The 25,723-nt window shown below is 40.2% G+C and overlaps 1 protein-coding gene across 1 annotated transcript in view; it reads left to right on the top strand.

Annotated features, from left to right (window-relative positions):
• The first annotated feature begins 3,619 nt into the window (after positions 1–3,619).
• The window catches only part of RTN1 (reticulon 1), a 245,726-nt gene continuing 223,622 nt past the window's right edge, over positions 3,620–25,723 (top strand). The window contains exon 1 of the mRNA XM_064292545.1: positions 3,620–3,860. Coding sequence (XP_064148615.1) covers positions 3,620–3,860 — 241 coding nt within the window. The remainder of the gene's footprint in view (positions 3,861–25,723) is intronic.

Raw genomic sequence — 25,723 nt, 5'->3', positions numbered from 1 at the left:
ATGAGCAGTTCTACTCTGTCCTATACGGTCACTATGAGTTGGAATGGACTCAATGACAACGGGTTTATGGGTATTATTAGCATAATTAATAACGTGCTTTACATATGTCAATCTGTTCAGTGCTCACCCAAACCTATGTAGGAGGTATTATCAAAAGTTCCAGGTCACACTTGAGGAAACTGAGATACTTTAATATTGTGGCTGGAAAAAACTTCATCTTGGTTGAAATTAGTTACCCCTGGTGGTCTTCCTGCATGTCCCCACTTTCCTTTCCCTATGACATAGGTTTGGCCCAAGTTAAGAAGCTAGTGCTAAAAGAAAACAAAACAAAAAAACTCCTCACCAGATTTCTTTCTTTTGACATGATGAACAAAACTTTTTTCCAAAAAAAAAAAAAATAGCTAAAGACAAAACCTGACAGTTTTTTTGTCTCAACTCTTCTTGCTAAGAATCCTTTAAAAGTGCCGACACCATTTTTTTTGTCTCAAAGCATTTTAGCGCAATTAATAACTTAGAACTATGCAAGTCCTGGAATTCCAAAGCTGACTGTGGGTTATGCACATAAATCTTCATATTAGTCAAGCCTTATTTTGTCAATTCATAGGAGTGCAAGTGCAAATGGAAAATAAATAATACTGCCAAACCATAGCATAAACCTGAAAACTTCCCCGAAATAGATAATTATTTGTATATATTCAAAGATAAAATCTAACAAGTAAATATAGATTTGAAAATGGATAAAGCTGAAACATTGTTCACAACTCTTTTCAACAGAGCAGAATAGAATAATTTATCAGAATGAAATTGTCAATTTTCTTTAACAAGTAAAATCTAAATATACTTTACTGGCTATTTCCCTGATGCTTTCTCAATTATTGATCAGCCTCTGATGAAACATGGAAAATAAACAGAATCATATCCCCAAACTCCATGTCTATATAAGCAACAGGGAGCTAAGAGGTTTGTATAGGTATTCCAATATTTTGATGATAACTTTCATTAGTTTTTCTTCAAGAAAAAATACTCTGTATTCTGAATGTAACATCCTCAACCATAGCAATTGTCAAATATTGAGTAGCCATCAATAACCGCTTAAAACTATATCATTAGCATTGTGTTCTTGGCATGTTATCAGTAATGAAACTGAAAAAATTTCATCTGGTATTTCTGATCCTTCAGAGGGTTCTAAACAATAATAAAAAAAAACCAATAGATTTGAAAAAAAGCTCAGAAGTTAAACAATAGGTTTAAGCTCCATGGAAAAAACAGCTGTGAAATAAGCCTTTTATCTTAAACGAGTTCTTAAGCATTCTTTTGTTTTCCCATGGAATAGATTTCAAAAACTATAAGGGTTCATGATACCCAAACAGTTTTTGTTGTTGTTGTTGGAGTTGGCATTTAAAAAAAAAAAAAGCTTTTTTGAGGCATAATTGACATACACTAAATTACACATATTTACAGTGAGCAATTTGATGAGTTTTGACATATGAATACATTTGCGAAACCATCACTACAATGAAGGTAACAAAAAAATCCATTATGGGAGACCATTTTTGAAGATACCAATAATGTGAAATGGTGAGCATTATATTCCCAGGGCATCTGGCACAAAGAAGGCCATATCTGTTGCGTACTGAGTGAACACGTTTTCTCTTGTTTATTGTAACAGAATATGTTTTGAACATTAGCACACTAGCAGGACTAAGGAATGGGCAGAATCTAGGCCTTTTAGTTTCAATATTTTTGAAGAGCATCTGAATGGTGCTGAAGCTGGCCTTTGAATATATACTTTAGTAAGTATGAAACCCTCAGTGAGCATACGATGGTTTAGAGTCCCACAAAGCCTCACAGTACCCTGTACACCACACCCCATATTTTCTAGAGAAGGAGCAGAGAAGCTTATTCTTTCACCCTGTGGGTTGAACTGAATCTTATTTTTTCAAGCCACATCATTTTATAGATGATTCAGGAACCCAGAAAACACAGGCTTGTTTGAAACTCCCGTTGCCATCCAGCCAATTCTGATTCATGGCGATCCGATCTGTGTCAGAGTAGAACTGTGCTCCACAGGGTTTTCAATGGCTGATTTTTCAGAAGTAGATTTCCAGGCCTTCTTGGCCAGCTACCTCTCCGTGGACTCCAATCTCCATCCTTTCTTTTAGCAGAGAAAAGTGCATTACATAACCGTTTGTACCACCCAGGGACTCCTTTGTTTGAAAACCCAGACCCAACCCAGTGCCCTCGAGTCGATTAGGACTCATAGCGACCCTATAGGACGGAGTAGAACTGCCCCATAGAGTTTCCATGGAGCGCCTGAAAAGAAGGGGCTAAATATGAGAATAATGCATTAAAAGGAAAGTAGCTTCCCTCCTATGAGTTTCAATTTATCCGTCAAATATCTTCCATCTTATCAGAGGCAGCTGTATACGAAAAAAGAAAATAAAGAAAACAAACAAAAAAAGAAGCTTCTTGGAATGTCCAAAGTTTCAAATAAAATAGACTCTGCAAAGACAGTTCATACTTTGCAATACCTTGGCTCAGTATTTCTGAAAGAAACCATAGCTCTGCTTTTTGTTCTGCCTATTTACATCCCGTTAAGCGCTTGACAACTAACCAAAGGTTAGTGGTTGGAATCCACCCAGAAGCATGTGGAAGAAAGGCCCGGTGAGCGCCCCAAACGTGACAGCCTTGAAAACCCTTTGGAATACAGTACTGCTTTGCACACATGGGGTCGCCATGAATCAGAATCGACTCTGCAGCAACTTTTTTTTTTTTTGGCGGGGGGCAGTTTATTTACATTCTATTTGCTCTCAGGGCTGGTAGGGATACGGCCTTTCTTTCTTTCTTTCTTTTTGAGGCTCTCAGATAGCTCTTTCCAGTAACTTCATTATTTTCAGCCTGGTTCTGCAAACAACAGTTTAAGGACGCAGGATTTAACCTCGGAGCTGCAGGTTCTCCTGTCTCTGTCTGCTACCAACACCCATCTCCACCCCACCTCTCCCACCCGCAGACCTATAGCCCTTCCACAGTGGACACTGGTCACCCTCAGAGCTGTGACCCTAAGGTCTCCAGCTTCCCTTCCTTGCCTCTGGTCCCGGGACACCAGTCAGGGTTTAACTTCGTTAGTTGGGAGGGCGGCTTTTGTCTGCTGGTCCTCTCCTTTCACCCCTCCACAAATGGGAGGAAGATTCAAGTGGACTTGGCACATCCCCCAATCGGGACCTGCCACTAGCAGGCCGGGGGCTGACGTGTGCGGAGAAGAGACCCAGACGAAGCAGGCCATTTTCACCTGCGTAATCACAGGCTTGGGAGCAGTGAGGCAGCAGTAGCAGCGGCAGCGGCAGCGGCAGCGGCAGCAGCAGCAGCAGCCACGACAGCGCCGGGAGGAGGAGGAGGAGCGCAGGCAGCGGCCGCGGCGGCGGGAGGAGGAGGAGCTGAAGCGGGAAGAGCGGCAGGCAGCGGCGCGGCCGGAGTTGCAGCAGCGGCGTCGGCGCCGAGACACCGCAGCCTCCCCAAGTCCCGAGCCCGGAGGGGGCAGCAGCAGGGAGCGCCCGGCCGCCCAGCCACCGCACCTCGGGCCCGCGAAGCCGCGCTCGCCGCGCTCCGGGGGCCGTCAGCCATGGCCACTCCGCCGGATCCGCGAGACGAGCTGCTGCCGCTGGCCGGCCCCGGGTCCCAGTGGTTCGGGGACCGGGGGGAGGGGGAGGACGAGGCGGTGACGCTGAAAGGGGGCAAGCCGACGCCGCCGGCGGGGGAGCCCGGCCGGGGCTCGGACGCCGGGGCCGGGGAAGAGGGGACGCTGGAACCGGGCGCGGGCTCCGCCCGGCCGCCGCCCGTTGCCATGGAAACTGCATCCACAGGTAAGGCAGGAGGGCGCCGCTGCCCGGCAAATGGCGTCGGGGACCCGGGTCCGCAGCTGGTCCCCTTCTCCGCAGCTCTGTGCACCTTCATCGCGCTCTACCTTAAGCACCAACCCCACCCCCCGCCCCCGCTTCGCCGTGGGCTGACTGGTAGAAAACAGCAGTGGTATTTTTCCAAAGACTCGGAAGAAGACAAAATACTAATTGATCCTGTATCTTATTATTTTCCCGTCTTTTAAAATTTTCCTCATAAGCAATCGCAGCATCTTGGTAACTGGCGCCAGGGTACAAGTTTCTTTCCCCCGCCAGAGGGTTGGGGGTTGTACGGCCAGCTTGCCGGTTGTGAGGATTTTTTGGGGCGTGTATGCGCGCAGCGCGCGCGACAGCAACAGGGGACGCTGACAACAAAGCGGCGGGCAGACCCGCTGGCTGTAGAACCAGCTTGGTACAGGGCGGAGATGTGGCTTTAACTCTCCCTTATCCGTTCCCTGCACGAATCGCCTCTCCCTTATTGCTCCAGCTCCCTCTCCCACCCTCCACCTTTCTCCTACCCACCCTTGGAAAACAGAAATCCCAAGGGGTGTGTTTGTTATTCAGGAGAGGCAGCGTTGCAAGCGGGTTGGGAGCTGTGGTAGCCCCCACCCAGAGCCTGTTTTCTTTCCAATTGCCCGGATGCCCCCATCCTGCAGAAAGCGTTGAAACTTGGAACCGCTAAGGGTGGCGGGTCTGCTGCGGTGTTAGAGGGCTTGGGTGGTGGAGAGCGGGAGACACAGTTTATCAGCCGCTTGGACCCCCCCGGGCATTTGAAAGTTGCCCTGGGGTCAGCCTGCTTTAGCCACGGTAGACTCCTCCTTAGGAGCCACGGCGTGCGGGTGCCTGGTGGGAGTCCGGGGCCCAGGTGCATCTCCCACACCCCACTCCCTGAGGGCTGGGAGAGGCGCGCTTTGAGGAATGGCTGGCTGCCTGGTTAGCTCTGTGTTTCCGGGGAGTGGGGTAGAGGGTGCTATGTTGTGTGTTATTCTCAGAGCTTTGCTGGGATGGGATGGGATGGGAGTGGTGTAGTTTTGGAAAGCTGGAAGGTCTGGGGTGGTGGGTGTGCCCTGAGGAGAAAGGGAGGGGGAATGAGACTGGCTTGAGTGCTCTTGGCCGCTGATTTAGGGGAACACCTTTCTTAAGGCAACGCCTCTATTGAAGGGTCGTATGGAGTGCCTTAGGCAATCTTAACTCTGCCCTTGTACAAAAGATCTGAGTTCTGGAAAGGAGGTTTGGGGAATGAGTTGAGTAAAAGATGGCAACATTTATATTGAAGGGGAGAGGAAAAGTGGGGGACCATATACAAAAAGAAAAAGATTCAAAAGCAGGAAAATCCCTTGGTCATATATTAAGTAGTATATCTCAGAGCCGGAAAGGATATAAATCTAAGGGTTGCTGCCCAGACTCTCTTTCAACTTCTGGATCTGAATAAACAGGAAACAGAACTCTTCATAACGGTAAAAGAAGATAGGTTTAATGAAAAGGAAGGTAGTTTTTGTCATTACTACTCTTTGTTGAGGGTAGCTCAAAGTTCAGAACCTTTACCCACTCTAAATTATCTCTTTATAAATGTTACCCACCTGCCATTAGTGTCACCAAGGTTAGGTGCACTAGGTAAAGGAGCTAGGTGCCTTGTGTTCAGTAACATACTATCCACTGTATGCTTAGAACAATTCCTGTCACTCATTAGGCATTTGCTGTTGTAAACATTATTATTAGTATAAAAGTTATTTTACTTTGTTAAACTGTTAGGGGATTGGTATCCTAGGCAACAAATACACTGGAAATATTAGGCATGAAGCTTAGTTTGGGTGGGAGGAGAATGAGGGAGAAAGGAGCACACATTTTGCATATTAATGTAGACATATTTTAGTTTATTATTGCTACTGGAAGGAATTTCTCACGTAGTTGAATTGTTTAATGTTTTAAATCTGAATGCTTCTTGTTAAGTAGGCTGGGAGGGCTGTTACAAGAGACTGAGATGCCAGAAATGATATCTAAATAAATAACTAGATCTTGGTAAATCAGAATTAAATCTGGGCCAGCTTCCTTATCTCTTACTTCAGCAGTTTTATTGCTATGTGAAAAGTCAGCAGGGGAATCCTTAAATTTGTCACAGACAGAACTCAGAGGAAGCCTGTTAAGCACACTGCTTTACTTTTTTAAAAAGAAAGATGTTCTTTGAGACTTAAGAAAAATTAAAAAATAACTTGGAATTTGAGGGCGATACAATGTAAGCAGGTTTTGTTTCTTTTTCATATGGAATATTAAAATGTAAGACAGATATTGATGTTTTAAAGCCTGTTTTTCTGAAAAATACCACCAACCGTGCCATCTGGACACAAGTTCTGTTATATTTTATACATTGATGGTAGTTAAAGTTCCCAAAGCAACATTTCCAAAAATATTTCTCAGTAATCTCCTGAAATGATATTAGCATCATTGAAGCAGCACTATAAAGCTCCATCCACACTGTAATTTCATTGCTTCTGTCTTTTTTGTGGAAGGGAAATTATCTCACAAAAAGTAACATGTTCTTCTAAAGCTATAGTATTTCATGTCTAAAAGTTATAATGGCCATGTGAAATGATGTCTGTTGCCAAAGGAATGTTTAATATACCATATGTAGGCTACAGCATGTTAGAGTTATTAATCATGAATCAGTGCCATCACCTAATAACTTTATACAAAGGATGTTAAGAACAATTGCTTTGTTTTTTCATGATCAGTTATTTTATTCCCGGAAACTATTCAAAAAGAGCATACAATAACAAAAAGATAGAAGAATGGCCCTCTGTTTAAAGAAAGAATTTAAAATAAAACATTTGAACAAAATGAAATGGGAAGAAATTAACTCCTTGGCTGCTTTGGAAGTTTAACCCATTGGCTACTTTGTGCATGGGAGGCAAAATAGAGTACAGAATGGAGAATGGTCTGGAGAAATAGGTCCAGTATGGTTTGCTTCACTAATCTTGAGTTATAGATAATTCTACTTAAATTCCTAGATAATTGCAAGAAAAATATTTTCCCAGTTTATTTTACTTTGCCCACAGGGCTTGCAATTATGCATTTTATCTATCTGTGTCTATATTATGGTGCCCTAGTTTTTTTTAGTGGTGCAGTGATGTGGCTGCTAAACAAAAGGCTGGCAGTTCAAATCCATCAGCTGTTCCTTGGGGATGCTATGGGGCCGTTCTGCTCTATCCTAAAGGGTTGCTATGAATTGACTCAACAGCAATGGGTGTATGTATATTATGTGTATTATCTTATATGTTGTAAGAGGCTAATGCTCTTTCTTACTGGAAAAGCTGTACTTAGTCTTTCACAGTTTCAATAACCTTCAGAATCATTTACATATCCTGTGTTTATTATGTTTAATATAAATCTACAGAGCCATAGCATCACCAATCATCCTATAAAGTCCATATGAAGACTAAATTGACTGTCTTCACTTCTGGGTGTGTTTGACAGATGTGTGCTCTTGTTGTTGATAGTTGCTGTCAAGTGGACTCCCACTCGCAGTGACCTTAAGTATAACCGAACTGAGTGTTGCCCAGTCTTGCACCATCCTCACAGTCGTTGGTATGTCTGAGCCCATTTTTGCAACTACTGTGTCAATCCATTTCATGGAGGGTTTTCCTCTTTTTTCGCTGATTCTGCCCTTTACCAAGCATGATGTCCTCCAGTGATTGGTCCTACCTGATGATGTATCCAAAGTAAATGAGATGAAGTTTTGCCATCCTCTCTTCTAAGGAACATTCTGGCTGAACTCCTCTGAGACTAATTTATCATGGTAATCCATACTATATTCAGTATTCTTTGCCAGCATCACGATTTGAATGTGCCAACTGTTGTTTGGTCTTCCTTTTTCATTGTCCACCTTCACATGCATATGAGGCGATTGAAAAGACCAGGGCTTGGGTCTGGTGCACCTTACTCATTGAAGTGACATCTTTGCTTTTTGAACTTTAAAGGGTCTTTACAGCAGATTTACCCAATATAATACGTTGTTTGGTTTCTTGACTGCTTCTTCTGGGGTGTTGATTATTGATCCAAGTAAAATGAAATCCTTGATAACTTCAGTTTCTTCACCATTTGTCATGGTGTTGTTTATGGGCCCAGGATTTTTGTTTTTTTTACATTGAGGTGTAATCCATACTGAAGGCAGCATAATGAGCAATGCTTCTCCAAACCCTCAAAATTAGAAGTAGATGGACAGCCTAGAAAAGATGGAAAGAGGAAACTGTAAACATTTTTTAAATTTAGAGTCATTTCCAGAAATTTCCTTCAGAAGTTGTAAATGTCAACCTTCTGTTTTCGTTCATCATTTGAGAAAGCTACAGTGCTACTTAAATAGGAAGAAAAGTACATTTTGTTTTACAATATTTTAAAAAATATATATAAAAAGAATAAAAGAGTTTGGAAACCTAATGTAATTTAGTTTTCTGGACATAGCTTCTGGATACAATAAATAACATTTTTGGCAGAGAGTAAGATATGTGTCCTTTTTTATACAAGGAATTCAAATTAGGTTAGACTAAAATTTAGAAACACTTACATACCCTAAAAATACATTCATAAATGGATTTTTGTTAAGGCTTTCAGCATAATTTTCCTTTCATGCACTTGCTGTTCCAGGAAACTCATCCCACTTATTGCCCCTCAAATACACCATAGGCTTGCCTGCTTGCATCTCTTTTCTAGGCTATCCATCTACTTCCAATTCTGAGGGTTTGGAGAAGAGTTGTTGATTACCTTGCTCATTATGCTGTCTGTTCTGGATAGCATAGGTTATGGAAAGTTTTTATTATCTGTAAAGTGAGAAACCATTGTGGTTCAATTCAACTTAGTAAGCATATATTGAATGCTTCCTTTGTGCAAGGATCTGTGTTAAATACAGGTTGCAGTTTCCTAGAAAAGCACGTTTCTATTTCATATTAATGGTTAGTTTAGCCAAATAGTTTCTTTTGTGTCATTTTTCATTTTCTTCATTCTCAAGTTATTGCTGGAAGCTTGACTAGAAGCGCATTGTAATAATCTAACCATATGGGTACAAGGGCGTGTGTTAGTTTTCTGAGGTCAACAAAAGGATAAATAAATGTGAGTACAACTTGCTGAGACTGCATAGTTGGGGGAAAATAAAATCCATCCATCTCTTTCTTTATATCTATGTATCTATCTACCTGCCCGCTTACCTCTTTCATTCCATGGTTCTTCACAGAAATAAATGCAGCTGAATATTACTCCAAGATCTTTGGATTAGTTGGTATTAGTTGATATTTTTTAAATTAGACTATTTCAATGGCGACTGAAAGAATTTGAGGGGGCTTAAAATGTCTTGTGTTTTTGCTGTCCTTCACATTTTACAGTACCTTTTTTTTTTTGAAAAAGGTACTGTAAAATGTGAAGGACAGCAAAAACACAAGACATTTTTAAAGAAAACAATACATCCCCTTAGGAGTGCTCACTAAAGTCATGGTAAAGAACATGGAAAAAAAAAAATGAAAGACAAACAACCAAGTTTTGTTTATTTAAATAATATTTAAGGGCAAAAAGAACAATGAGGAGAGCATGACCGGGAGATGCCCACTGCTTGTGGAGGATGCCATAGTGATAGTATATGACAAAACAGAAGGAAAAGCTTCTCCATTCAAATTTAGCCTGTATTATTTACACCAGGTAGTGAGTCTTAAGTTGGGAAGTCTAAAATTCACAAAGAGAGACTGCAAGCCCTGAGTTAGTAAAAACCCATTGCCATTGAGTCAATTCTCACTAATAACGACCCAAAAGGACAGAGTAGAACTGCCACACAAGGTCTCCAAGGCTGTAAATCTTTACGGAAGCAAACTGCCACATCTTTCTCCACAGAGCAGCCGGTGGTTTGAACCACCAGCCTTTCTGTTGGCAGCCGAGCACTTTACCACTGCGCCACTAGATGGTAAAATTCCGTATCACTGCTTTAATGATATCGGTTCTTGAGATCCAACCACTTTACATCTAGTGGTATTGAATGAATTTGCTGAGCAGTTTGAAAGTCATTGCCAGTATATTTTGAGAATAAAACTAAGGCTAGAAAAGTTGAAATGGGTAAGTGATTTCAAAAAAGAGGAAAATGGTGGATTCCTAAAACTCACAAGTCCAGCACGTTTGATGTGGATTACTGGTAGAATTTAGGAGTGTATTATTATACCAAATATTCGTAAGCCCTTAGAAAAGAATATGTTGATCATCAGAAATTCCCATTGGTTCACTTAAAAAAAAAAAAAATCCCATACAACATAACTTCCTTTTTTCCAGATTTGGAATGACCGATATATGTATAGCACTTACTATGCCCAGCAATTCTGTGAAGCACTCAACTTACGTAAAGACATAGAAAACATATGCTTTAGTTTTGAAAATGCACGAAGTTTCAAAGAATGGTTCATGTACCACAGAGAAGAATTGCTATTAAAATTTTTTGGTTTTAATGTTAATACAACAGATAACTCTCTTTTCATTAAAATAATTTCTTTCCCTAATTTTTAAATTTCCTTTTTGGAGTAGATAATATATACAGGTAGTATAAAGTTTAGAAGATACAAAAGGGTGTGTAGAGAAGGGCAGTCTTCTTCCCACCCTGTCCTCCCGCCAACTATTGCTCCTCCTCAGAGGTAATCATGGTTATCAGTTTCAGCAAGACAACATTACATTAATTCATTCACTCATGATTATACTATTATTTATTAAACCCCTGCTCTATACCAGGCATTGTTCTAAGCACTGAGGATGAAATAGAGAAAAAGACAGATAAACGCCTCTCTCCCATGAAGTTTATGTTCCTTTTTTGGGGAGGGGGGGAGGAAGAAGGGGAAAAGAGAGAGAGGACACAGAGAAAAAAAACCATATTGGGCGTGTAAGTACTATGGAGAAAGTGAAAACATAGTAACCAGAAAGGCAGTGGAGGGATAGTCAAAGAAGTCTTCTTTGATAAGGTGACATTAAAGCAAAGACATGAGAGAGAGCAGGTCATGAGGTCATGCAGATATCTAGGGGAAGACCATTTTAGGCAGCAGAAACAGCCTATGCAAAGGCCCTGGGCGAGAGTGTGCATGGCATGTTCAAGGACCAGCAGGGAGGCCAGTGAAGCAGAGCGAGCAAAGAAGATTGGTAGGAGAAGAGCTCAAAGAAGTTGAAGGTGATGGGCAGATTAGGTAAAGTCCTACAGGCTGTTGTAAGAACTTTGGAAATTCTTCTGCCTGCAGTGAGAGCCACTGGAGGGTTTTCAGTAGAGGAGGAGCATGGTTAGAGTTAAGTTTTAGTTTAACAAATCGATCACTCTGGTCACTGTGTTTAGAATCTAATATGTGGGTGTTGCTGGGGAGGGAGTGGGGCAAGAATGACTAACTAGAAGGCTGCTGCCATAATCCATGCAAGAGATAATGGTAGCTTGCACCGGGGTCATTGCACAGGAGGAGGTAAAAAGTGGTTATAAGCTGAATGTAGAACTAACAGGATATTTTAAAAGATTGAATGTGGGATGTGAGAGAAGGGAGTCAAAGATGATGCCATGATTTTGGCCTGAGCAAATACTAGAATGGAGTTGCTATTAACTAGTGTTGGGAAGACTCTAGGAGTAGTAGGTTTCAGGGAAAAATCAAGAATTCAGTTTTTAAATGCTGATTTTGAAATGCCTGTTAGACATCCAAGTGGAGATGTCAAGTAGGTATTGTAGAGTTTGGGAGTGGGGAGTAATCTGGTTTGGGTATATAAATTTGATAGTTGTTGGCATAGAGATGAGATTACCAAGGGAGTGGGTGTTGATGGTGAAGAGGCCAAAGAGTCCTGGTCCACTTGAATATTTAGAGGTACGGCTAAGGAGTGCCCAATAAAGTAGAAGGAGAACTGAAAGAGTGGGACCCCAAAAACCAGTAGAAGTGTATGTCAGGAGGGGTAGAATGATCAACTGTGTCAAATGCTGCTTGTATGAGAATTTGCTAGTATGAGATGAGGATTGGGAATTGGGCCATTGGATTTGACAGTGAAGAGGTCATTATGATTTTGATGAGATTGGTTTTTTTTTTTGTGAAGTGTTGGAGAAAAAACCTTGGTTGGGATGGGTTTTAGAGAAAATGGGAGGAAAGAACATTACAGACAGCTTCTATAAAAAAAAAATTAAATAGACGTAACAATTTTGAGGAGTTTTGTTATAAAAGAAACTGAAAAATGGGAAGTACGTATAGAAGGAATTGGGATCAAGGAAAAGGAAAGTTTTAGTTTTTTAAAGATGGGGGTAGTGAAGCACATTTGTAAGATAATGCAAATGGTTCTGTAGGATAGTGCAGGAGAGAACGGGGACAATTCCTGCAACTATGTCCCTGAGTAGGTGAGGGGAAGATGGATCCAGTGCACAAATGGAAGGTTGATGTTAGAAGTACAAACAGTTCATGAATATAATTGGAGCAAAGACAGGGAGGGAGTACAGGCTCAGGCAGGGCTGGATTAAGGCATGTGAAGGCCCTAAACACTGATAACCTGTGGTGCCCCTTCTCTGCTTACGCATTCAAACAGGACATGTGAGTTATACATGTATACACATACGTTGCTGTTAGGTGCTGTCAAGTCAGTTTTGACTCATAGTGACCCTATGTAAAACAGAATGAAACACTGCCTGTATAGCTAAGACACACACATATCTGTGTGTGTGTTTGTGTGTATGTGTCTTAGCTATACAGGATGTGACTTCTTTTTAAATGCGACTATAATAAAAAAAATTTTTTTTTTTATAATAGCGATTGTAAAAGTGGAGTATGCTGTTTTTGCAGAATGAAATAAACTGGATTATAAAATTTTTATTGGATGCAGGGTACTAATATTGTTGCTATATACCACACTTTCTACGAAAAGAATATTCCACATGTTCTACAACAATTAAAATGAGCCAGTGAACTTATTTGTTTCAACAATCAATGTGAAATTCTATTGATTTCCCACAGCAAAAAATTGACTTTCACCAATTTTGCTTTAAATGGTTCATACTTCAGTTTTGATGTTTATTTTGTAATAACTGTTATAAATGAACAAATGAAAGATGTCATAAAAAAATTCAATGATTAAAACAAATGTTACAGCAAATTACTATGTCTTTAGATAGATCTTTCATGCCTAACATGTTATAACTAAAAACATTTCTGTTCTTTGCTCTTATGAATTCTTCAATGATTTCATCACAGTTAAGCTGCTGAACAGCATCTACTTCCATATATAATAAGGATAATGAATCAAGTCTTTCTTGAATCATTGCTGTGCATTCACTTTTCCTTGTGTCCTATCTGCTTGGCATCTATGAGTTTTTGTTTGGATGACTGGTGTCCTTGTTTGTTGATGCCCTAAGCACATGCTTACCTTGCTTATTGGGTAGTCTGTCCCTGGGTGCAGGGAGTGGGCGGGTGTGGGGCTAAGAACTGGTGAAAATTCTCTTCTGACTGCGTGTATTTTACCAATGAAATAGGAACCAAGGTTAGAGTGAAGGCAGGAGTGAGGTTGTTGGAAGTTTGAGAAGAGGGAAGAAGGTATAAAATTGTTTTCTAGGAAATAGGGAGGCCAAGTCAAAATTGTAGGGCTTACTTGGATGAACTTAAAGTGAGGCCAGTCATCACATGTACGTATTGTTTTTAAAAGTTTCAGTCATGTTCAGCTGCCTGAATGTTGATTTGGAATAGGAGAATAATTGTATTGAACCATGGTTGGCTTTTTTTTTTTTTTTCCTTCCCAGAGAGTATGATACGAAGAGAGGTGTAATGGAGTTGAGTGTGTATGCAAGGTGGTGAGTATAGTGATGGGCCATGGAATCTGGCAAGGAGGAAAGGAAGACAGGAGCGGGGTGAAGCACAGTGAAAAGATGATAGGAATAGTGGACTGTAATTGCTGGTGGGGTTGGGGAACTGCTGTAGTAAGGGTGCTAGAGGGAGGGAGCTGAAAACATAGGAAGTGATGTTTCGAGAGTGTGATGTTTGAGATAGAGATCATGAGGGGAATGCAGTTATTGAGGGGAGTGGGAGACTGAGATGGGGTGAAGAACAAGGACATTGGGGGAGGGGAGTCCAGAAGAACGGAGAGGCCAAGGGTGAAATAATCACCCATGTGATTAATAAAATCACGAAGAACTATGACAGATATTAAAGAGTGAGTGAAGGTGCTACGATCTTTAGGAAAGAACATAATGGCAGGAACTTCAAAGCTAGGCCTTTGAGAGGGGAAGGAAGAACAGAAGCCTGTAAAATTAAAAATGTAAAATCTTGACTATAAATTCAGAAAACTCTATTTAATATGTACAGAATGTAAGAGACACAATTTAAAATAGTTCATGGTGGGGGATGGGAACTGGGAGGGTTGTAATTAATCGTAAGCTAGTGGTACAGTTAAATTACTAAAATATCTTATGTAATTTTAGGTAGTATTAATAGAAGTCTTACACATTTTAAGAGGTAATGTAAGAGTTCCTCTAGGTTCTGTTCTAGGCAGGCCAAATATGGAGTCTCATACTAAATGGTAGGTGCCTCAAAACAGCCTGGTACTGGTACAACAATAAATACATAGACCAATGGAACAGAATTGAGAATCCAGACATAAATCCATCCACAAATGAGCAGCTGATATTTGACAAGGGCCCACAATCAGTTAAATGGGGGAAAAGACAGTCTCTTTAACAAATGGTGCTGGCATAGCTGGATATTCTTCTGCAAAAAAAAGGAAACAAGACCCATACCTCACACCATGTACAAAAATTAACTCAAAATGGATCAAAGACCTAATTATAAAATCTAAAATGATAAAGATCATGGAAGAAATAGGGATAATGCTAGGAGCCCTAATACATGGCATAAACAGTCTATAAAACATTACTAACAACGCAAAAGAGTAACTAGATAACAGGGAGCTCCTAAAAATCAAACGCCTATGCTCATCCAAAGACTTCACCAAAGGAGTAAAAAGATTACCTACAGACTGGGAAAAAGTTTTTAGCTATGGCATTTCTGATCAGTGTCTGATCTCTGAAATCTACATGATACTATAAAAACTCAACTACAAAAAGACAAATAACCCAATTAAAAAAATGGGCAAAGGATATGAATAGGCCCTTCACTAAAGAAGACATTCGGGTAGCTAACAGATACGTGAGGAAAAGCTCACAATCATTAGCCATTAGAGAAATACAAATCAAAACTACAATGAGATTCCATCTTACTCCAAGAAGGCTGGCATTAATCCAAAAAACACAAAATAATAAATGTTGGAGAGGTTGTGGAGAGATTGGAACACTTATACACTGCTGGTGGAATGTAAAATGGTACAACCACTTTGGAAATTGATTTGGTGCTTCCTTAAAAAACTAGAAATAGAACTACCATATGATCCAGCAGTCCCACTCCTTGGAAAAATTCCTAGAGAAATAAGAGCCTTCACACGAACAGATATGTGCACACCCATGTTCATTGCAACAATGTTTACAATAGCAAAAAGATGGAAGCAACCAAGGTGCTCATCAACAGATGAATGGATAAAAAATTATGGTATATTCACACAATGGAATACTACGCATTGATAAAGAACAGTGATGAATCTGTGAAACATTTCATAACATGGAGGAATATGGAAGGCATTATGCTGAGTGAAATTAGTCAGTTGGAAAAGGACAAATACTGTATGAGACCACTATTATAAGAACTCGAAAAATAGTTCAAACAGAGAAGAAAATATTCTTTGATGGTTATGAGAATGGGGAGGGAGGGAAGGAGAGGGGTTTTCACTAATTAGATAGTAGATAAGAACTATTTTAGGTGAAGGGAAAGACAACACACAATACCGGAGAGGTCAGCATAACTGGACTAAACCAAAAGCAAAGAAGTTTCCTGAATAAACAGAATACTTCGAAGGCCAGTGTAGCAGGGGCGGGGGTTTGGGGACCATGGTTTCAGGGAACATCTAAGTCAATTGGCATAATAAAATCTATTAAGAAATCATTCTGTATCCCACTTTGGAGAGTGGCGTCTGGGGCCTTAAATGCTAGCAAGTGTCCATCTAAGATGCATCAGTCCACCTGGAGCAAAGGAGAATGAACAACACAAAAGACACAAGGTAATTATGAGCCCAAGAGACAGAAAGGGCCACATAAAGCAGAGACTACACCAGCCTGAGACCAGAACAACTAGATGGTGCCTGGCTACAACAGATGACTGCCCTGACAGGGAATACAACAGAGAACCCCTGAGGGAGCAGGAGAGCAGTGGGATGCAGACCTCAAATTCTCATAAAAAGGCCAGACTTAATGGTCTGACCGAGACTAGAAGAACCCCAGAAGTCATGGTCCCCAGACCTTCTGTTCCCCAAGACAGGAACCATTCCCAAAGCCAACTCTTCAGACAGGAATTGGACTGGACTATGGGATAGAAAATGATACTGGTGAAGAGTGAGCTTCTTGAATCAAGTAGACACATGAGACTATGTGGGTGGCCCCTGTCTGGAGGGGAGATGAGAGGGTGGAGGGGGTCAGAAGCTGGCTGAATGGACACAAAAATAGAGAGTGGAGGGAAGTAGTGTGCTGTCTCATTACGGGGAGAGCAACTAGGAGTATATAACCCACTCACCGCCGTCGAGTCAATTCCGACTCAATATAGCAAGGTGTATATAAATTTTTGTATGAGAGACTGACTTGATTTGTAAAGTTTCACTTAAAGCAACACAATAAAAATTATAAATAAATAAATGGTAGGTGGCATGCTTTGGGAAATATTGATGCGTTATAGTATGGTAAGAGAAGGATGACTAGATTGGAAAGGCTTCTAGAATGTTTGAGAAATTGTTGAAGAAGTTAAGGATTTTCAGCCAGAAAAAGACAAGAATTAAAGGAGATCTGAAAGTAAATTACCAGAAGAATTATTATGAAGCAAAGGAAAACCTGACACAGATGGTTTCACAGGGCAAAGTTGGGACTGGTAGGTAAATTGGAGAAGCAGATTTCTGCTTAATAAGGGAGACCATTCTAATAATTAGAACTGCCCAGTAAAGAGATAGACCACCTACCAGTTACTGATGTTCCAGAAAAAGTATGGTTGCTGTTTTAATGGGGGAAAAGTAGAAAGGAAGTGTTAGGTGTTCTAAGGTCCTTATCCCTTCCTAGAAGAGAACAAATCTTCTGCTTTGCGTTGTTGTTGTTATGTGGGTATATTTCTTAAAAATGAACAGCATATTAATGAAACCAGAAATAAAGTTAATCACAAAAACCACAGTTAACCCCAAATTGACCATCTGAAAGGCACTCTCCGCACAATAGTGACCTTCTTTAAATTCTTCTCTGGTTCTCCATTGTCCAAAGGAACCCATGCAACACACTTATTTTTTGTCACCTACATGGTTTTATCTAATTCTGGTTTATGAATCTAAACGTGAAACATATTATCTGCAAGTATCTCTTTTATTTCTTTATTTTCCCGAACTATCTTATTCATTTATTACTACTGGATCTAATTCTGTAAATATTCAGCATATTCTATAATATTTTAGGAGTTCATTAGGTAATTCTATAATGAGAAAAGCATCATGTGGTTATATCCTTAGTTCTCTGTTCCACTATCTATATATTTATGACAGATTATTTATTGTAAAACCATGTTTTGCTGGGTTGCTTAATGAATTGCATTTTTAACTGGAACAGTTCTATATTCTAATTTCCATGTCCAGTTCCCAAATGGATTTTCTAATTCCTCTACTGCTTGAGATTATTATAAAACTAGTTCATGGACCACATTCTTGCTTCTTGAATGTGGAGAATTGTTGAATATCTCACATCCTTCAAAATACTATACTGAGAATTTTGTTTTATGCATAGCAAATCTTCATTTATTGTTTTAAATAAGTCTTGAATAACAGAAAATTGTGTTTATTCAAGTAATTGCTGATCTAGTTAATAGGCACTTTTTTTAGTTAGAATAAGAATAAAAGCCAACGTCACACCTACCTTTGGTATGAATTATTCAGCTGATCCTGAAAAATCAGGCCTTTTCAAAATGTGATCTGTAGACTATCTGTGTCTAGATCACATGGGATGATTCATAGCCCTCAACCCAGGGAAACAAACCTGCCAAACCCGTGAAAACCAAGTTGGTTGCCATTGAGTCGGTTCTGACTCATAGCAATCCTAATGCATATTAACGTTTAAGCAGCACTGGTTTATTGAGTTGCTACCTTATACTCAGCATTTTATTAGGAGCTGTGGGAACAGGGGTATGAGCTATGCTCACTTTCCCCATTTGCTCTTGAGCTTACTGTCTAGTTGGGAGACCTGACTAATTCACACAAGAGTAAACAACCCAGGTCAGGGTGAAGTTCAATGTTGCATGTGTGGTTCAAGCTGTAAGTGCTGGAGGCATTTCATGATTTTATGGGGCCCAGGTCTTTTGAAAGAGGTGGAGTGTGAATTACATCTAAAGGACAGATAGTATAGAAATTGGCAGGAGTGAGCAGAAAGGCAGCCCAAGGGGAGGGGAGAAGCATGGGTAATAGCATGCAGATGAGCAGTAGCTAGAATGGTTTAACTTGCCTAGCCAGGTTGGGAGAAGACAGATGGGAGGTGGGCTTAAAAGCCCCTTATAGGACTCTAGACTCCTTTTACATCATTTGGGGACTGTTTAAGGTTTCTGCATGGGGGAGTAATAATATAATGCTGTGTTAAGGAAGATTAGTCTGACAGTGGCATAGAAGATGAACTCAAAGAGGATGATCCCGAAACCTGGGAATTATGCTGAAAGAAGCTTGACCCAATAACATTAGCACCAGGGCCTTGAATAAATAAACATGAGACTAAAGAGGAAGGTACAGATATAAGTGGCTTCCTAGGAACATTCAGTAAAACTATGTGACTGGCAGGATATGGGGGATGAAGGAAGGAATGAGTCGAAGATGAATAAAGTTTTGTGCCCTATGGCTGGGAGAATGTTGGTGCTGTAGAGAGGTGAGAAGGGAACTGGTTAGGGGATGTGGATAATGAATTCATTTTTAATCATTTAAGGTTTGAAATGATGACAAGGCATTTGAGTAGAAATCTCTACTTGCCAACTGTAGATTAAGAAATGGATTTTGGAGATGAAAACAGGATTGTTGATACAGATTTAGAAAATAAGGATAGAAGCCACAGAATAAGTTAGTTTTTGAAAGAGAGGTTATGTAGTATGGGAAGTACTGATGGCCAAGGACTGAGCAAAAGCTCCTTGCCTTTCACTAGACAAGGGACCTTAGGCAAGCTACTTAACTTCCCTGAGCCTCAGATTCTGTAGTGTGTGTATATGGTATTAGGTCTTATAGAGTGTCTGGCAATCAAATGGTAACTACCATCAGTATTATTGTATCACAGAAGCCAAGACATCATGGTATAAAATAAGCACTGACTGACACACCAGAAGATTTATTTAGTTTTGGCTTTGGCACCTAATCCCATGTAAATATGGCAAGTCATATGACTGCTTTATGTTTCAGATTCTTCATATATAAAATGAGCACAATACAGTTGTTCTGACTATCTTATAGGACTGCTGTGAAGATAAAATGAGATAATATGAGGAAGAGTCAGAATATGAAGGAGTATATGCAAATTGCAAAGAACTATGTATCTGCAAGGTACTATTAATAGGAAGCCTGTTCAGCAGTGTTAGATGCAGACGAGAGGTCCAGGAGAACAAAGTTGAAGGAAAAGTCATGCTACCTCAGCTCTAGATGTTTTAATGGAAAATGCTTGCTGTGCTTAGCTGGATCTCAGCCAAACATCAGTGGGGAATGGCAGGAGTGTGAGGAAGAATGAAAATGAGGAAGAGTCAGTTCTGGCATTCATATTGGAAGACATTTAGGCTAGGAGGAGTACAGTTGGAGTGGTGACTTACGCCATTTACATGCCCTAATGAATGATCTGTGACTGGGGCGGGGCTGAAGTGTATCCATGGGGGCCAGCTGGAGTGAGGGAGGACAGCAGATGGGATCTATTCTGACTCTCCTATTCAGTGGAAGGGTAACAAGTGTAGGAAGCTGTCCAGGTACACATGGGAGTTGGTCTGGAAGAGGCAGCTTCTCTACCAGAGAGCACCGCAATGAAGGTCAGCTCGTGCCACCCAGGAGGGCAGGGTTAAATCAGCTGGCCTTGTGGGCTTACAGCTATCTGCAGGATGCTCTTAATAGCTCCGAAGGTTAAGATCTTCATTTAAAAGGGAATAAATAGACTAATGCTTCCGGAAAGATAAAGTAGATATATTTTTCTCTATCCTACCTGCTACATCATACAGCTAAAGAACCCTGGACATTATATGTAAAACATAAAAAGACTTAAAGGTAGAGAGAAGAAGCAAGACTTACTAAGGGTTGGGACCTGAAGAACAACAGGTGGTGAGTTCCTTGGGATTTCTTTTTGCCTCATATACCCTAGGCTATGTACTGAAGAAGCTGGTAACCTGGAAAAACCAATGGGTACAAACAAAAAAACATCCAAGAAAAGCCTGATCTTTAGCCAAAGGACTAGGAAAGCGGCGGCCTAGCAAGACAGAACATTTTTAAACAATAACTGCTCTATTCAAGTCAAACACCACAGAAGAAACTGTGACCCCACCCCCACTCCTGCCAGTAAAGTTGGAGTCAAGAGCCTAGAACTCTACCCTGGGTAGGCTATAAGGAGGTGCCCAAGCCCTTTATCCCCTGCAGTACCAGTGGAGACCGCAAAGGAAGCCTGGACTTCTACCTCCACCCAGCAGTAATAAGGCTTGGACATCTTATATACCCACTACTTAGCATGGTGCCAGTGGAGAGTTAGGAGTTTCACCACTGCTCAGTGTAAAGAGACCAAGCAGAGAAAGTGGACTTTTACCCCACTTGGCGGACCTCTCTTCCCCCACTGGTATGATGTCATAGGAGGCCTGCTAAAACACAAGGCTTAAACAAGATCCAGGGTCTCATAACTTTATACCCAAAATGACCAGGTTTCATTTGAAAATCACTTGTCATACCAAGAACCAGGAAGATCTCAACTTGAATGACAAAATGCAATCAATGGATGCAAACACCGAGATGACACAGATGTTAGAATTGTCTGACAAGTACTTTAAATCAACCTTCATAAAAATGCTCCACTGAGCGATTACAAACATGCTTGAGACAAATGAAAAAAATTGAAAGTCTTAGCAAAGAAATAGAAAATATAAAGAATGAATTGGAAGTATTAGAACTGAAAAATACAAAAACCTAAATAAAAAGCTCAGTGGATGGACTCAACAGCAGAATGGAGAGGGCAGAGGAAAGAATTTGTATCTTGCAGACAGAACAAGAGAAATCATCAAACTGAACAACAGAGAGAAAATAGACTAAAAATAAAAGGGGGTAAATAATAAAATACTTCTACTCTGCAGTACAGGAATGTTTACAGGACTCATTCTGTTCCTCAAATGTCCACTGAATGTTTATGCCAACAGAATACAGTGAAAACTGACTGAGAGGAGTGTTGCCTCATGTTTGCTAAATCCATAAAATCTAAGCTGCATTGGTCTAGATATGGGCCTCAGGTAGAATAACCAAGTAGTGGTGCTTTAAGTTCTTGAGTTATTTTCCACACATATAATACTTACTAATTTCTAATCCTATTATACTTAGATAACTAAATATATGCAAAATAAATTAATATTTATTTAGCACACACTTATATGGTCTTTACAATGTGCTCTAAGCTCTTTACACATGATCCTCATAACCACCCAGTGAAGTAGGTATGGTTATTTCCCCCATTTTACAGATGAGGAAACTGAGGTAGAGAGAGGCTAAGTGGCTTGCCTAAGGTCTCACAGATGGTAAATGGCAGCACAAAGATTTGTACCTTGGCATTCTGACTCTAGAGTCCATGCCCTTTATTACCATACCCTGTTCTAGGCTTTTATTGTTTTTATTCTCTTTTTTTAATGATCTGTGCAGTAAAAATTGCATATGAAGTAAGGTGTTAACCAGCATGAAAAACTTTCTGAACTAGAGTGAGAAAAAGGTAGGTGCCATGGCTAAAACTTGAGTTGATCGAGCTTGAGAATCCATTAAGAACCTCAACCAAAAGGAACAGTTACATTTAAAAAGTAGAAATTTAACAGGGATAATTGAAAAATACTGCAAATGGATCCCCAAACTAACTGCATGAACAGAATGGGAGGGCCATGGATGGTGAAACTGTGGCACATATAGAGAAAGAACATAGGGGTTTTAGTTAATTATAAGTTCAAGTTCACTCTCAGTCAGTTGGGTGAAGCTGCTGCCTCCAAGATGATGCACTGCTAGTCTGTGTTGCCTAGTGATGCCCCGGGTGTGGATGTGAGGGTTGTGCTCTGCTCTGGGACAATTGGGCCACATGCAGTCCTGGGTGCAGTGAGTGCTAGGGTGGAAGTGGGAATAGAACCTTGACTCCAGTTGAAAGAACAGAGGATTTACAGCCTGTATAAGATAGGATGGGTTATGACAGCTCTCTAAAAATACATGAGGGGCTATCAAGTGGCACAGAGGCTGAGCCTGTTCTAAGTGACTCTGGAGGACGGAACAGTGACCAATCAGAAGTTACAGCAAAAGGATTTGGGGTTCAGTATTCATCAGAGCTGTGAAATATGAAAATAGCTGGGGCTTCCTCATATGGGAGTGAGTTTCTTGTCACTGAAGGTATGTAAGCAGAGTTGGGTTGGCCATTTATATAACAGAGGAAAAAGGAAAGAGGATACATTAGATTAGTAATATTTTTATCTTTTCAGGATCACATATCCCGTTTAAGAATCTAATGAAAACTTTGAAATCTCTGCCCAGGAAAATGCACTTAAACACACCAGCATGCACACAAATTCTGGGATTTCTCAGAGGGCTTACATGGGTGGGAGAATTAAATTAAATGATTCCAGACACTCTTATATAGGTTATTGTTTATACACGAGCAATAGTTTCATGGTTCGGTAAAATCGCACTGAATCATTATTTATTCAACATATATTTATTGCGCATTTGCATATGTTTGTATACACACACAAGGTATGTAGTTGATTAGATGATATTTAAACACATAACAAAAATATAAAAATAAGTTCTGTAAAATTCTGATATAAGGGAAAGGTCTATATTCCATAAATGCTATTTTGTTAATTTCAAGAATATACTGTAACTTGAATTTGTGACTCTCCAGGAGAGTAGTGCTCTTTCCAAACCAGCTACGGTGAAGTGAGAGAAAGAGCGTGGACTTGGAGACACGGTAACTGGATCCTAGTCCCAGCGCTTCCGTTAGCCAGTAGCTCGTCTCCACCTCTGTGGAAAACGCTAGATAGATGATGGGTGAAATCAATCTGTGATTTGTGTGAAACTCCAGTGTCCAGATAAATGATTTGCCATTTGTCTACTCACTTCTTCTGTGCATACTGTACGCACTTTAAAACCAAAAAAACAAACAAACCCGTTGCCATCAAGTCGATTCCACTCATGGTGACCCTATAGGACAGAGTAGAACTGCCCCGTAGGGTTTCCAAGGAGTGGCTGATGGACTCCAGGCAACATCCTTGTACTGTTATTATCAAGAGATGCCTGGAATGGGTTAGGGAGAGATGTTAATCCTCCCTGTAATAACCCTCCTCAGCCATCTAATATCGCACTACCTAAAAATCTGGATATTCTTCAGTATGAACAATTGATATTTTCCCAGTTTTGTGTAAAATGTGCATAATTTTTTTTTTTTTAAATCTGTGCTACTTTTATGTATCCGTGAACATGCCATCAAAGTAAAAATAGGAGGCTTCCTGTGCAAATGCTGCTTCAAAATGTGTCGCCTGGCTTCTCCTCCAACCAGGCTATGGCCGCTAAGCACCAGTATATAGAGAAATTTTGGAGTTGTCACTGCTTAATTCATGCTATTAATTTCTTTAGCAAAGCTTTTATTATAGATGATTCAAGGGTAAATTGCAACCCAGTATGTTTGAATTATCAGAATTGAACTTGTGGGAGTTTAGTTTTAAATTAAAGCCATGGCATTGAAAGGTGTTCCTATTTTATGTTGCTAGAGGTTTGAGAAAGAACAAATACCTGATATTGTTTCCTAGAAATTGTAAAATCTTTTAAAGCCAAGCAGTTCCTATGTATAATTTTAACGTTTGCATATCAGGAGTCTTGGAAGAATTGGTTTCAGTTCTGTTGATGATATGAAGGAGTACCATGCTAGAATTTTAAAAAGATATATTTTTAAGAAGAGAGATAACACACTTTCTGGAAAAACGAGCCCCTGAAATACCCTGTATTGAAAATAAATGTGTATTAGGAGTTGATAGTTGCTGCTGAGTTAACTCTGACTCATGGTGACCCCATGTACAACAGAATGAAATGTTGCCCTGTCCTGTGCCATCTTCATGATGGTTGTATGCTCGAGTCCAGGGTTGCAGACACTGTGCATTTTGAGTGCCCTCCAACCGAGGGGCCTCATTGTCTAGCACTATATCAGACAATATTCTGTTGTGGTCCACAGGGTTTTCACTGGCTAATTTTTGGAAGTAGATCACCTGTCTGTCTTAGTCTAGAAGCTCTGCTGAAACCTGTCAGCCATGGGTGAACTTGCTTGTATTTTAAATACTGGTGGCATACCTTCCAAATCGTAGTAACATGCCATTCACCACAGTATGACAGACTGAGGGATGGTGAGTATTTGGAGTAGGGAACAATTTGTAGCGGCCCATCAAGGCCATTTGTGTTACTTTTTAAAAAAGTGTCATAATCTGCTTTGTGCGTAGTACTAATTTAACCACTACAATAACTCCCAGGAACATTGTTCCTAAAAGGAATCTTTATCAATCTGTTAAAAACAAAAAAGTTCTGTCACTCTGCCGGAAGGGGACAACAGGTCAACGCTTAACTGTATTACGTAGCACGTAATGATTATGTTTCCACTGTAATTGTTCATATAAGAATTGTCTTTTGGATACTGAATGATATGATCCATTGTATAATCACTTATTATAAATCTTGTGAAGCATTATTTTTAGCTAATAAAGGAGAAAGCTGATATATAGATCTAGAGCAAAACCCTGGAACCTTTATTTTATTTTTTATTTAATTGAAGGCCTTGTCTTATAGGAAAAGTCAGCAGATGACTGTGTACAAGTAATTTCACAATCTAGTTTTAAAATTGTGCAAATAATGGTAAACAAAATGCTTGCAAAAGAAAAACTTATTTAGGATCCTACCGTCTTTGCACAAAACCAAAAAAAACCCAAGTCCACTGCTGTCCAGTTGATTCTGACTCATAGTGACCCTATAGGACAGAGTAGAACTGCCCCATAGGGTTTCCAAGGCTGTAATCTTTTTTAATCTTTATGAAAGCAGACTGCTACATCTTTCCCCCCTGGAGTACCTGGTGGGTCCCAACTACCAGCCTTTCCATTAGCAGTGAGTGCTTTAAGCACTGCACATCAGGGCTTCTTCCCACTTTGCACAAGTCTTTTTAATGTCTTTCCTGTAGAGTTTTTTTTTTTTTTTTTGTAGAGTGGCTGTGAGGAGTCAATGAGTTAATATTTGTTTGACTCATAGTAAGGACTATATAAATGTTTACTATTCTCTTTATTACTGTTAATTTTCTGTCAGTCTTTGTTCATTTGCATGATAATCACTAAAAAAAACAAAACAAAAACCCAGTGCTGTTGAGTCGATTCCGACTCATAGCGACCGTATAGGACAGAGTAGAACTGCCCCATAGAGTTTCCAACGAGTGCCTAAAGCCTAAATTGCTTTAGGGTGGATGAATCACTGATGTCATTTACAGAGTGGAC

This window comes from Loxodonta africana, chromosome 10, assembly GCF_030014295.1.
Source record: "Loxodonta africana isolate mLoxAfr1 chromosome 10, mLoxAfr1.hap2, whole genome shotgun sequence".
Taxonomy (NCBI): Eukaryota; Metazoa; Chordata; class Mammalia; order Proboscidea; family Elephantidae; genus Loxodonta; species Loxodonta africana.
Note: the sequence above shows the minus strand (reverse complement) of the source record. Positions and strands in the feature narration are given on the sequence as shown.